The sequence below is a fragment of the Quercus lobata genome, chromosome 2 (assembly GCF_001633185.2).
Source record: "Quercus lobata isolate SW786 chromosome 2, ValleyOak3.0 Primary Assembly, whole genome shotgun sequence".
NCBI lineage: Eukaryota > Viridiplantae > Streptophyta > Magnoliopsida > Fagales > Fagaceae > Quercus > Quercus lobata.
This window is the reverse complement of record NC_044905.1, coordinates 61,440,215-61,453,046: the sequence shown is the minus strand read 5'-3', so window position 1 is coordinate 61,453,046 and position 12,832 is coordinate 61,440,215. Positions and strand designations below refer to the sequence as shown.

The 12,832-nt window shown below is 35.7% G+C and overlaps 1 protein-coding gene and 1 long non-coding RNA gene across 2 annotated transcripts; both read right to left on the bottom strand.

Annotated features, from left to right (window-relative positions):
• Nucleotides 1-1,661: 1,661 nt before the first annotated feature.
• Nucleotides 1,662-3,355, bottom strand: LOC115976065. The gene is made up of 2 exons (XR_004088251.1): nt 3,107-3,355; nt 1,662-1,897 (listed from the first exon to the last, which is right to left on the bottom strand). It is a non-coding gene; the product is annotated as an uncharacterized LOC115976065 (long non-coding RNA).
• A 3,248-nt stretch (nt 3,356-6,603) lies between these two features.
• LOC115976063 (uncharacterized membrane protein C776.05-like) lies at nt 6,604-12,812 on the bottom strand. Its single transcript, XM_031097157.1, has 8 exons — nt 12,632-12,812; nt 12,389-12,508; nt 12,208-12,265; nt 12,021-12,121; nt 9,424-9,519; nt 9,242-9,335; nt 7,522-7,759; nt 6,604-7,326 (listed from the first exon to the last, which is right to left on the bottom strand). The coding sequence occupies exons 1-8, from the start codon at nt 12,734-12,736 to the stop codon at nt 6,966-6,968; spliced, it is 1,173 nt and encodes a 390-aa protein (XP_030953017.1). The 5' UTR covers nt 12,737-12,812; the 3' UTR covers nt 6,604-6,965.
• Nucleotides 12,813-12,832: the final 20 nt, after the last annotated feature.

Below are 12,832 nucleotides of genomic sequence, written 5' to 3'. Positions count from 1 at the left end.
TTTTAAAACCAAGTTTCAAAGTAAAGACATGGTACTTAATAGTTTCAAAACAAGGGTATTGTGCTAGATTTTTTAGAAAATAAGAGCAAAATAAGCTTAGTTTCCCCTGGACGTGGCACGTTTACATTTTTTAGGAAAAAAAAACAGACTAGGCAATGGCACTTTCACCATATGAATTGTTTTTTTATTGGACTTTTGGCTTTTGGGCCACTAGATATGTCACATCATGATTCAATAATAATTGATGGTATGTCATGGAAACCTCTGTTATTTAAGGTCTGTTTGAATATCATTTATTGCTGAAAATTAAAAACTGAAAATATTGTAACAAAATTTTTTTTAAATATATGAATAGTATAGTGTGACCCATTTTTAATGAAAGTTTTGCTGAAAAAATAGGTTTGTAGGTCCCGTAAATAGTACACAAGACCTACTGATAGATGCTGGATGCAGCCAAAAATTCATTTCAGCTATATCCAAACGTACACTTAACGTGCCAAAACCCTTGCATATCTTTTTTCTTTTCTTAATATTTTTAATGTTAGATAACTAGTTATACAATAAAGTTTTTTTTTTTTTTTTTTAAGTCAAGAAAAAAAAAAGTGAGAGTTAAACCAAGCAAGTGCCAAAGCTCTTGTATGCATTCCAATCTAATACAATTTTTTTAAAAAAATATAAATAATACAAACTTTTTATTTGACAATTTTTTTAGAAATAATTACAACATGTTACTAACCCCGTAACTGAAACTCTTTTCCTCTTAAACTTCAAGTACTTTATGTATAAAAATGTGTCAATTTAGCTATAAAATCTTTAGCTTTTTTGACAATTTTTTAAAGTTCAATTCTCGGATTTTTCACTGACAATTCTTAATTTATTAAGTTTCATTAAAGCACTTTTTTGACAATTTTTTAAAGTTTGATTCTCGGATTTTTCACCGACAATTCTTAATTTATTAAGTTTCATTAAAGCAAAACCTTAGCTACCGTTCACGTGCTGAATCTACCAAATCTCCTTTTCTTTTGGAATAAAATTCCAAAGTATTTAGCTTTAGCCCATTCCAAAAAATACCTTTGAGACCCCACTGAAAATTCTCTCTCTCTCTCTCTCTCTCTCTCTCGTTGTTTAGGTTCACCCAACAACCAAAGCCAAAAAAAAAAAAAAAAAGTTCAGTTTATTCATTTTTGTAAGTCATACCTACCAATTCATAGCAGACAATGGGTTATGCTTTTCTCCATCTATTTTTTGCCTACACTTTTATATGCGCATTTAACATTTTTTTTTTGGAAAGTGTGCTAAAATATATTTATATTTAAAAAAAATTATATATAAAAACTACTAAAAGCTAGCCGAAAAAAAACGAAAAAACAAACGGACACACAAACATGATTACTCCCAAGGCAAATTGTTTGATACAAAACTGAAGGAGAAGCCATTAGTTGGCTGGAGTTGGATATAAATTAAACATGAATGGCCTATGCAGCGGAAGGTCAGCGTGTGAAGTAGGCCTCATCAGAAGGCATCAAAAGATTTTGAGAATTTGTACAACACGCATTGAGGAAGAAGTTAACTACTACTACATATGGAGTGGAGTATTCATTGGTGAGAATTGGAAGTAAATATTGGATTACAATTTGCAACATAGTTTGGCTCCATTAAACTTTCAACGAAACCCTTCCATTAATTTCATTATTTCCCCCATTATGCACCAAATTAAGCTTGCCAAAATGTTGATCATAATAAATATATACAAAGCTTCACGGCAGGTGCAAAATAAACTCCCATTCCTTCTTTGAAATTGTATTTATTCTCCATACTACACAAAAACTTGGCGTGAAGAAATTCATATGGCTGCAGCATGTATGTCTTGATCTACCATCCAACAGATCCAAAGAAACTGGAACAGAAAATAATAAATTTTTAAAAAAATGTTAACACTGGTATACAAACATCCAATATCATAATAATAATGGGAAAATTCAACATCAAGCCAGGTCATCATAAAATATCAAGCTTATAGAATAAAACAAATCATTAAAATGCATGACACTATACTAAAACATCAATGATATTTTTGTACAGTTTCTGTTTCAATAAAATCTTCTTGCTTTTCATAAACAAATAAAAAAACATCAATGATCGTCCACCATACTTTCAAGACCGACCAACAATATAAAAAATGTGCACGAAAAACCTAAACAAACTATGGCATTACGTTTTTGTCATTTTGTATGCTTGGAATGATTGGTACCTTACCTTACCTTCACTTTTGTGCTAATATCTTAGTCCACAATTATTTAAATTCTAACTAATCATAGAATTAATAAACTTTTCATCAGTAACATCGCATCTTCTAAGATTAGAGTAATACTACATATCCAATAAAATAAATAAATAAAAACACAAAAAATAATGCTACATATACAAAAAATTTATAATATTTTTAGTAATTCTTATATGAGTTTAGTAGTGGGTTTCAGTTAGCTTAATTGGTAAAGTTTTTTATAGTTGTATAAGAGATCTGAAGTTTAATCTCTACCAATACCAAAAACTAATTAATATTTTGATATAATGATAAGAAATTATCATTAAGAGCTGCATAGGTTGAATCTCTTATATGAGCTTAGTACTAATATTAGCATTTATTTACCTGCTTTTCATCTCTACAGTTTTGTGCAAGACTTATTGTTAAGATTATCTTATTTTTAGTTTCGTACACACCAGCTATTTCTCAACCAACAATATAGCATCTGTTATCAACAAAAGAAAAAAAAAAACATTATAGCACCTAAATTATAGGGTTTTCTTTTTCTCAATGTTTTCCCTCTTAGGATATAAATGAGACAAGATGATAATCTATTTTAATTTTCAACCCAAACATCAATAGGAAATTTAGAATTCTGAGGGAAAAATTATTGACTTTTCGATGCCAACTGAGATCAAACACATTCTGGGTTCCATACTTCTATAAAGAGATTCATGAAGCCCCAGGAAAGAAAAAGTTTTCCAAATAAAAAACCTCAGACTAATAATTCTTTTGAAACCCTTTAAAGATATATTCAGCTATATAATCCCAGAAAAGAAAAAGGTTCAGAGAGCTAAATACCTGAGTGATCGAATGGCAACATGTTGAGTGAGAACATGAAAGAAGAAATTGGCTCCGTGGAGAAACAGAACGACTCCAGTACACCCTAGCACAAACAACTCCACCATCATCGATCTCCTTCTTCTTTTTGCTACTGTTTCAACCAAACAAGGCCTTATTATATATATTTCCTCACGCAGAGAGAGAGAGAGAGACACAGAGAGTGAAGAGTTTATAGAGTTCTAAAGCCAAAGAAAGTAGTCTACATTATTATTGTACCTAGAAAAGGGTGTCTTTATATTTATAATACTTTCAACTCGACCAGAGTTTTAAGGTTAGTTAGACTAATTCTTAAAGGCACGGACTTATAACAAACGTGGGTTGGTGACGTCATCATCCATATCCAATTCACAATTGTGATAAGTTTCACCCCTATCTTAAGCTCGCTTCAATATGTATTGGGTGTGAGCCACGTTGGATCTCCTTCATAGTGTTGGAATTGTCTGTTTGATGTGATGTATTGAATGGGTTGGGTTGGGTGGTGGGTGTATGGAGTTTGATGTGCTTTAGGTGTAGTGGATTTTAGAATGGCAGGTGAATTTTTTAGAGGTTTTTTTGAGAATCTTTCGAGAATTTTTTAGAGGTTTGAGTAGTAGAACAATGATAAGAGCATCCATAGCAGTGGAGCTAAATTTTTAACAATTTAGCTTCACCAAAAGTTACTTTATCTATTTTACCTACACACATGCTGCAGCAGTGGATCTATTTTAACTTTCAACATAATAAAATAATATAAACATCACAATAAAATATTATAACTACTACAATAAAATAATATATTCTACTACCAAAAAAATATTACACCACCAACCTCAACCACCTCTACCATCGACCACCACCACAACCACAACCACCACCACCACCACCACCGGTAGTCCACAGCAAAAAAAAAAAAAAAAAAAAAAAACCCACAAAGAGCAAAACCCACTGCCACAAACACAAACACAAGCCCACTTGCACCAGAGATCAGCGATCGGCGATCGGCGCTGGGCTGGGCTTCGATCAGCGATCGACGCTGAGGAGTGGTCGACGTTAGGTTAGGCTTCGATCGGCAATCGGCGCTGGGCAGCGAGGAGTGGTCGGTGCTGGGATGGACTTCGATCGGCGATCGACGCTGGGATGGACTTCGATCGGCGATCGACGCTGGGCAGCGAGAAGTGGTCGGCGTTGGGATGGACTTCGATCGGCGATCGGCGCTAGGCAATGAGGTGGTCGGTGTTGGGCTTCGGAGCAACGGACTGAGCAGAGAGGCCGGTTTGATTAAAATGGAGGATTGGAAGAGGAAGAAAGAGGAAGGAAGAAGAGACACTGGAGAGAGAGAAAGAAAAAGAAAAAGGAAAAAATATTTTTTTAATAAAAGTGGAGAGAGAAATTTAATAAAATAATATTTCTTTATTTTAGATGAGATGAACAGTGCACATCTATTTATAGATGTGCACTGTAGCAATGGAGCTAAATTTTTTAGATTTAGCTCCACTGCTGCAGCAAGGTTTTTGTGTTTGTGGAGCTAAATTTTAGCATTATAGCATTATAGCTACACTGCTGCAAATGCTCTAAGGACTAGTCATACATTAATAATAATAATAAATTATGTTACTCGGATCAAGCCAAACCGACTAACGCCGCCTCGCTGACTACTGTATCACATCAATAGTGACATAAATTTTACAACTTTTTGTCATAACTTGTAACTTAGTAAGTTGTAAGTTGTAGAGGTGTGGGCTCATCATTTTACCTCCACTGTTCGTAACTTGTTATGACAAAAGTTGTTGAACTTTATATGTCCCTAACATTACTCCTTTTTTTATTATGGGTGTGAACAAATTTTGCTGAATTTTTAGAGCGTGCTAATGTCAATGTCATTGTGGTTTTTGTGTGTGCTCGTAAATCGATTTCATTCTTTAGCCAGTTGAAATTCGATGCATTGCAAGGCATGTTGAGTGTTGACAACCACTTTCCACCACCACTTAAGCCTCTGAAAGGGATAGGATATTGTTTGGTGTTTGTGTGCGTTCCAGACAAGGAAGGAGTTAGAATTTCTGAGGGAGGGGGGTCCAGGTATGAAACTTTTTCTTTTTCTTTTTTTAATTTATGAAGATCCAAATTAGCATTGTGCAAGCAACTTAACTAAAGATTAAGTAGAAATCACAATTAATTTATATTATAAGTTGATAACAATCCATAGTGGGAGATTTGATCAAAAACAACAAATGTTTACATAAAAACTACATAAAATAAGATATATTATTCAATTCACTAGATAATATTACAAAGTTCCTCGCAAAAACAAAAACTACTAGAATGTTACAAGAATCCTCACTCTCTCTCCACAATTCTTTCTTTAGTGTTTTTTGATCCCCTTTTATGTGTGTCGCCTCCGTTTTGCCTTTATCTTCTCTTGTATTTACTCTTCTTACTTCTCTAGGATGTGCTATCCCTATACAGATAAGTTTTTGTCCCATCAGACTTGTCCTTTCTTATTTTCGTCATGAATGGAGACTTTTAGAGCTTCTTTTACTGCTTTAGGTCTGTCCTCCAACATTAAATGCGACTACGCCAGGCGGGTGATCCTCATTAATGTGGAGATTACTGTCGAATCATCAAAAAGCTCCCTCGGACAATCTCATACCTTCTAGAATTATTCATTGGGAGATCGGAAGGTGATCTATCTCTATTAGCTTGGTATGGATATTGATTTCCAATATAGTCCTCGGTGAGATCATCCTCGGATTTTGGGTAGCACTATACTAGGTCCATGGTCCAAGGTTTTGTTCTTTTGGGGTGGCTCAGTCTTAAAGTGTGCCAGGCTTTAGTGGGCTTATCTTTATCCATGGCCCAATTTTACATGGGCTTGAGCTCCTTAAAATCATGCTCCTATAATATATATATATATATATATAACTAAATATCAAAAAAAAAAAAGGCAAAATAATTATTTCTTAATAGTTAATACACTACCATGTAATTATCTATGAAAATGAAATTCTGCGTCTTTTAAATCTTGGAAAACATAGATGATTAATTCCATACTAAATGTCACAGCAATTTCCATTTTTATATATAAAATGAAAGAGTATTATAAAATTTGTTTGAATGGACTGAAATGAAGGGAGAGAGCCCAAAAATTGGGTTTTTAGAAAATGCAATAAAGTGAGGAAGTCAAACCCAACATTCCAATATTTGTTAAATATAGGCTACGGTGCATTACAAGAACGAGCTCAAGGTGCTAGACAACAGAAAAATGGCAAAACATGTGAAATACATAAATCTGAAACTTTTCCTCACATATTGAGAGAGGTGGTATCACTAGATTTTAAAGCTAAGCATTGGAATCCTAAACAAGTCCCTATGATTTGAAGGCAAAGCATTGCTTTAATATTTCAACACTTAATAGCATTATAAATTGCAGACCAAATGGCAAGAGCGGCCAAGTAGAGGAAAACACAATAAAATCACCATTAGCTTGCAAAATGGAAGAATTTATAGCCAACTAAGTCTGCTGCTCAAAATCCAGTAACTTCACCAAGCTAAAAAAAAAAGGTAATACCTAGGTGCACTTTATCACAATACACAGCAGGATATTGTTGACTCGAAAATTGAAACACTGCCATGATCAGATTCCAATCTGAATTCTACAAAATTTCAAAATCTGCAGAGGTGCATATAGCAAATAAAATTATTCACAATACCCCAAGATCCAACTTTAACAAACAAATCATTAGCATTGATCTGCTAAAGAAACACGATGCTATTTATAAACTTTCTACAAAGTATGACTAATTTGTTATAACTAGTGACTGCTACCAAAATCACTTAATTTTCAGGACTGGCCTGTCCCAGTAGAATTATTCATCATTGCGGTATTTTTCGTCACACTGGAGGATTGATCTTGCTGAGTTATTGGGTGCATTTCCAATTTCTTCTTCTCCTTTAGAATCACCTGCCTAGGCATTACCTCTAGCAGAAAGCTTCCACCATACCATACAGTAGCAGAAACCTTCAGTATTTGGAAAATCACATGCAATTTATATGACAAGAAGATGGGGACTGTAAGTGCCATGGTTGCTACAGTAAACAAGCCTTGGAACACAATGTACATGAGCAAGCGATTTTCATCCCCGAGCAAACCACTCAAGCGCCACCAAATATTGTTAGCTTTCTGTGCCTTTTTTGAGAGTTCCCTACCAAACCAAGAAGTCAGTAGTTAGGAGATTGGGCACATAAATTAGGTGGTGGTGGAGGGGGCTGTTGGAACTGGGAGGCAAAATTCTATCCAACAAATTAAATCATAGAAAATTAATTTTATAACCAGTAATAATCACACAACAGTTGATAAATGTGCAGTGAAACACTTTAAGAGGGAGAAAGTTGACTACCTGTAAGAAGTCATGACTTCAGGATCTCTTAACAGCCTTTGTCGACGTAGGACATTGACAATGAGAAAATAGAGAGCCTGCCATAGGGTATAACCAACTAAAGGAACCAGAAAAAGCCATGTCCAAAGGTAAGAGTTACCCTCCACATATGGCCAAGAAGCTCTCTGAGAAGTTCCTTCAGGGTGCATGGCTGCAAAGGTTGCTGGGTCCCACCATCGAATGGTGAAGAAAACTATACCTGAAAAGGAAAAATATTTCATTTAGTATAAGAGAGCTTACTAATGATACACCACGAGGGATGTAATACATCATAAAGCTGGGGCCTATCTTTTGGAGGAGCCCAGAACAGTAGTTGTAGTTAAGTTGTCTTTGGAGTATCAATCCCTGACTGCCGGATACAAGAGTTTCATATATTCACAATGTAAATTGATTCCTCAAAGGAGATGAGTTTCAGTCTTAATTCTTGGGATGAAAATAGAAGCGGGAGAGAAGAGAGGGGGGCGGGGGGGGCGCCGCTGGGAGTTTCTTTTTCCCCTTAATTTTCTGGTTGATATTGTGGCAGGAATGGACTTTAGGTTGGACTTGAGTAACCTATGATGCTGAAGTTGGTTCGGTGTGGGTTAAGATTTTAAAGCCTATTATCAGACAGGGATCTACATACAAAATCCTTTGAACTCTATAACTATCATTCGGGAAGATCTCTCTAACTATCTGCACAGGCATAGCTACTAATGTGACTAAATATACAGATTGATACTGCAAAATGACAAAACTAGAACAATCTCCAGCCAAAAAAGTGCACTACTTTTTCACCCTCCAAAGTAATATGTAAAGAATCACAGGTCTAAATGCTACCCATTATACTGTTTGAGACTTTAAGGCACCAGTCTGCTAAAGATATGAAACCAATGCAGATTTTTTGAAACCTAACTATAGTTATTCAACACAGTCGAATTACAGAAATCAATAACTCTAGGCATCATGATATTTGACATGGGTTTTCGACCAATAAAGTAAATATCAGGGTATCAATGACCAAACCTACTCCAAAGAACCCATACAAATCTAAAATTTGCTAAAGGCAGTCAAAACTTAAGATGGCTGATGGCCTAACCTAGCATGAAACTCTTGCATGTTTAAAAAGGTTCAGTTCTACCGAATCAGAAAATGTATATGTAACAACTATAATAAAAAAATATGCAAGGATTCTAGAACCTTACAAGATTCTGATTAACATATATAAGATAGAATTCAAAGCCAAATGTATGGATTGGTAAGTCACACGTGCACCAATAGGTCTTGAACCCACAACATCACCCTCTATTTTCCTTTTATAAAGAGAGGAGATACCATATGAGTTAAAGCTCATTGGTAATTCAAGTTTAATTATGTCACATTTTATAATTTTTTTAACATAGATACGATCAATAGTTCAATTCAGAAATTGACTAGTTTTTGACAAATTTCAATCATTCACTTTTAAACCTTACGTCTTTTCCTTCCCCCAGGAAATTATTGGACAATTGTTTAAAGGTACTTAACTGGACTCATTAATCTAGATGGTACCTCCCCATTTACCAAGTGCATGGGGGAGCTGGAGGGCCCTAGTTCAAGCCAGAGGGGGCTTGGCATACTAGCATACATATCTCTAACCATTTCAAAAAAAAAGTTTAAAGGTACGAAATAAAGAAGGCCACCAAAAAAAAAAGGTCCAACTCACCAGGTAAAAGATGTATAAGGACACTAACAATTTTGTCAACAGAACTGAAAACCAAGCTACAGCGCCAAACAATTAATGCCCACGCTAATGGTCCCTGCAGTACCATAGAAATGAGCCAAGAAATTGGACAAGTGAATCATTTCCCCATAGAGGTGCAAAGAACCCTAGGAGTACTTGCTCACCTCAGCAAATGAGAAGCAAACCATAAAAAACTTTTCATTCCTTGGATACAAAAGAAGGTCGATCAAGAAGATTGTATTCGCATAGTAGCAAAAATCCTGAGACACAAGAACAATGATGTCACTTCCTCATTTTTCATCTTAGGTTACTCCAATAATGAAATATACATATAACAATCTAAAATGATCATAAGTCATGGTCCCTAGAAACTTTGGATTATTGGGGGAAAAGTTAAAATTATAAAGTGGAAAACTAATGTAAAATAAACTCTCTCAAGTTCTCAATAGGATGCATTAACTAAATATATATACCTAGTAATAAGAATTTTTTGCTGCACCAAAATCTCAGTCACACAGCTTTCACGAATTACCATTCATTTTCCTCTGCACTTTCTATCTTCTTATATGGTGTTCACTTCCATTTAGAAGTTAAGAAACAATCCAAATAATGGAAAAAGAATTTTTATGTTTATTTTTTTAAAATGCGAATGTTTCTGTCATACATTATGCCGAGAAGTCTTTCCTCAAGAGTCAGCAACCTCAACCCAAAAATCCTTTTTGGTGTAAAAAAAAAAAAAAAAAAAAACCAAAAAGGATTTTTGGGTTGAGGTTGCTGACACTATCTTGTTTTGTGATGTAGAGGTGGAGCAAGTCCTTCATGTTTGGCTGCTGCTACTTTGTTTTCAGGCTATGACTGGTCTGAAGGTTAACGTAGCTAAAAGTGAAATGGTGCCTATAGAGAGGTAAATAATGTGCATGTTTTGGCAGAGATTTTGGGTTGTAGGGTTGGGGCTTTTCCAATAACTTACCTTGGTATGCCGTTGGGGGCATCCCATAAGTCCCCCTCTATTTGGAACCCTATTTTGGAAAAAATTGAACGGAAGCTAGTAGGGTGGAAGAAACTGTATTTATCAAAAGGGGGTAGGCTGACTTTGCTTAAAAGCACGCTATCTAGCCTCCCCACTTATTTTTTATCTCTTTTCACCATCCCTACACATGTGGCTAACAAAATTGAGAAGCTACAAAGGGATTTCCTGTGGGGACACCCTAAGACTCATTTATTGGGTTGGAAGAAGGTGTGCATGCCTAAGGCCAATAGGAGGCTTGGGTATTAGGAAATTGACCACTTTCAATAAAGCTTTACTAGGAAAGTGGCTTTAGCGTTTCGGGGTCGAGGAGAATAGGCTTTGGAGGAGGGTGGTAGCTTTGAAATTTGGGGAAGATTTTTTTTTTGGGGGGGGTGGGGTGGACCTCTAAGTTGGGAAGGGGTGGCCATGGTTGTGGTTTGTGGAGAAGTATTCGGATGGGCTGGGAGGTTTTTTAACAAAAATGTCCAATATAAGGTTGGAGTGGGGGATAGAGTGAAATTATGGAAAGATAGGTGGTGTGGAGATCTTCCTCCCAATTTGGCTTTTCCAGTCTTGTACAATTTTGCTGCAAACAGAGAGGCTTCCGTACAATCATCTTTGATATGTCAAGGGGCTGAGGATAGGAGAATTTGGGATGTTCACTTCAATCGAGGTCCTAATGATTGGGAGGCAGATGTGGTGGACGAGTTCCTACGTCTCTTGGCATCCAATTTACCTTCAGGGACTGAAGGTGATCGTTTGAAATGGAAGTTGACAAAAAACGGGGATTTTACTATCCGTTCATTTTACCATAAGTTACATGGTTCTTCTTCTGTTGTTTTTCCTTGGAAAGGAATTTGGAAGGTTAAGGCACCCCGACGTGTCTCTTTCTTTGTGTGGACAACAGCATGGGATAGGATCCTCACGGGAGCTAACCTACGACTCAGGGGTTTTGACTTTGTCGACTGGTGCATTATGTGTCATTGTTGTGGTGAGACAGTGGATCATTTGTTGTTACATTATGGAAAAGCTCATCGGCTGTGGTGCTTTGTCTTTAGGATTTTTGGGATTTCTTGGGTTCCTCACATACGGTGTCAGATCTTCTATTTAGTTGGTGGAATTGGTTGGGGAAGCATTCCTCTTACATTTGGAACTTAGTTCCGATGTGTTTGATGTGGTGTATTTGGAGAAAACGCAATCAGCGGACGTTTGAGGATTTGGATAGATCCGAGGACCAATTGCTTGCTATCTTTTCTGGTTCCCTTTTTGATTGGGCTAGGGTTTGGGGACTCACATCTAGTGGCTCTCTTCCTCTTTTCCTTAGCTCTCTTTTTTTGTAATTTATGTTTTATATGTTTTTGCTTTTTTTCTTTTTGTACTTCTGTTTTGCTGATGCTATTTTGCATCTAGCAGTTTTCTTGAATATAATTCTTCTTACCTATCAAAAAAAAAATCCTTTTTGGTGTAACAGACTAACAGTCACTACTGCAATCTGTTGATTGCACACAAGTATATGACATCACTGTGAATGATTCTAGTCCAGTCCCCATTTAGTTCCAACCCCCCAAATTCACACAATAATAGAAATGACACATGAGCCTATGTTTAGTAACTAAATAACCAAAAACACAAATTTGCCATCAGAGTTCAATACCCCACTGCCTAAAAAACCAATTAAGCTTTATAAATCAATAAATAAATGAACTCAGGCAATTATGGAATATAACAAATTCTCAATATTTTAAAACTTACCAAAAGATAGTAATGCCATTTCATGAACCGATAGTATATCCACCGGAGAGGAACAAAAATTACATAGAATAAGCAATACACATAGGGAATATCTTGGGGTCCTGACATAGAAATATCAACAAAAAGAGAATCACATAAGCAATTGGTGTATTTAAAGCTTTCTATGAATCAAAACAATTCTACTCACTCGCTCCCAATAGATAGCAAAACGCGCCAAAAGCAAGCACCCCCAAAAGATGTGTCACCTACACATCAAAACACAAATCACAGTAATATAATAAGATTCGATCCACATATTAATACATCCAATTAATTATTTAAAAAAAATATAAAATAATAATAAAAAGCTTGAAAAACAAAAAGACCACCTTGTTAATGAACCTTTCGTGTTCCTCAGCTTGTTTTGCGATCTTAACGGCCTGTTTGGAGAGGATCTCCTTCGTCTGAACCGCTTGTTTCGACAACAACTCTTTTGTTTGAGCCACTTTCTACAACAACCAAAAAAAAAAAAAAGAAAAAAAACCAAACATACCCAGATCGTAAAAACGAATGAAATTCACAACCCAACATTCAAAGACAAGAAATTTCACAGATTAACAACCATAGAGTACCTTAGACCGGTCCACTATCTTCTGCTTCACCTTCTGAAACGAATCTTCATTCATGTCCTCCATAGTCTCTTCGTTGCTCGACATTCTTTTGCTATCAGAGTTCATGCGCAGGTAAAACTTTAAAAAGGTTCTTATAACTCTGAGGTTAATTAATTAAATACATCTCTATTTGTGAGTTCAAACTTCAGAAGGTGTTTAGTG

What these genes read in the sequence shown, in the direction of transcription:
- LOC115976063 (XM_031097157.1), bottom strand. Translation starts at nt 12,736, where the DNA reads ATGAACTCTGATAGCAAAAGAATGTCGAGCAACGAAGAGACTATGGAG. An exon ending in AGATAGTGGACCGGTCTAAG is followed by an intron (nt 12,509 to 12,631) that starts GTACTCTATGGT and finishes TGGTTGTTGTAG; the next exon opens with AAAGTGGCTCAAACAAAAGA. An exon ending in ACGAAAGGTTCATTAACAAG is followed by an intron (nt 12,266 to 12,388) that starts GTGGTCTTTTTG and finishes TTTGATGTGTAG; the next exon opens with GTGACACATCTTTTGGGGGT.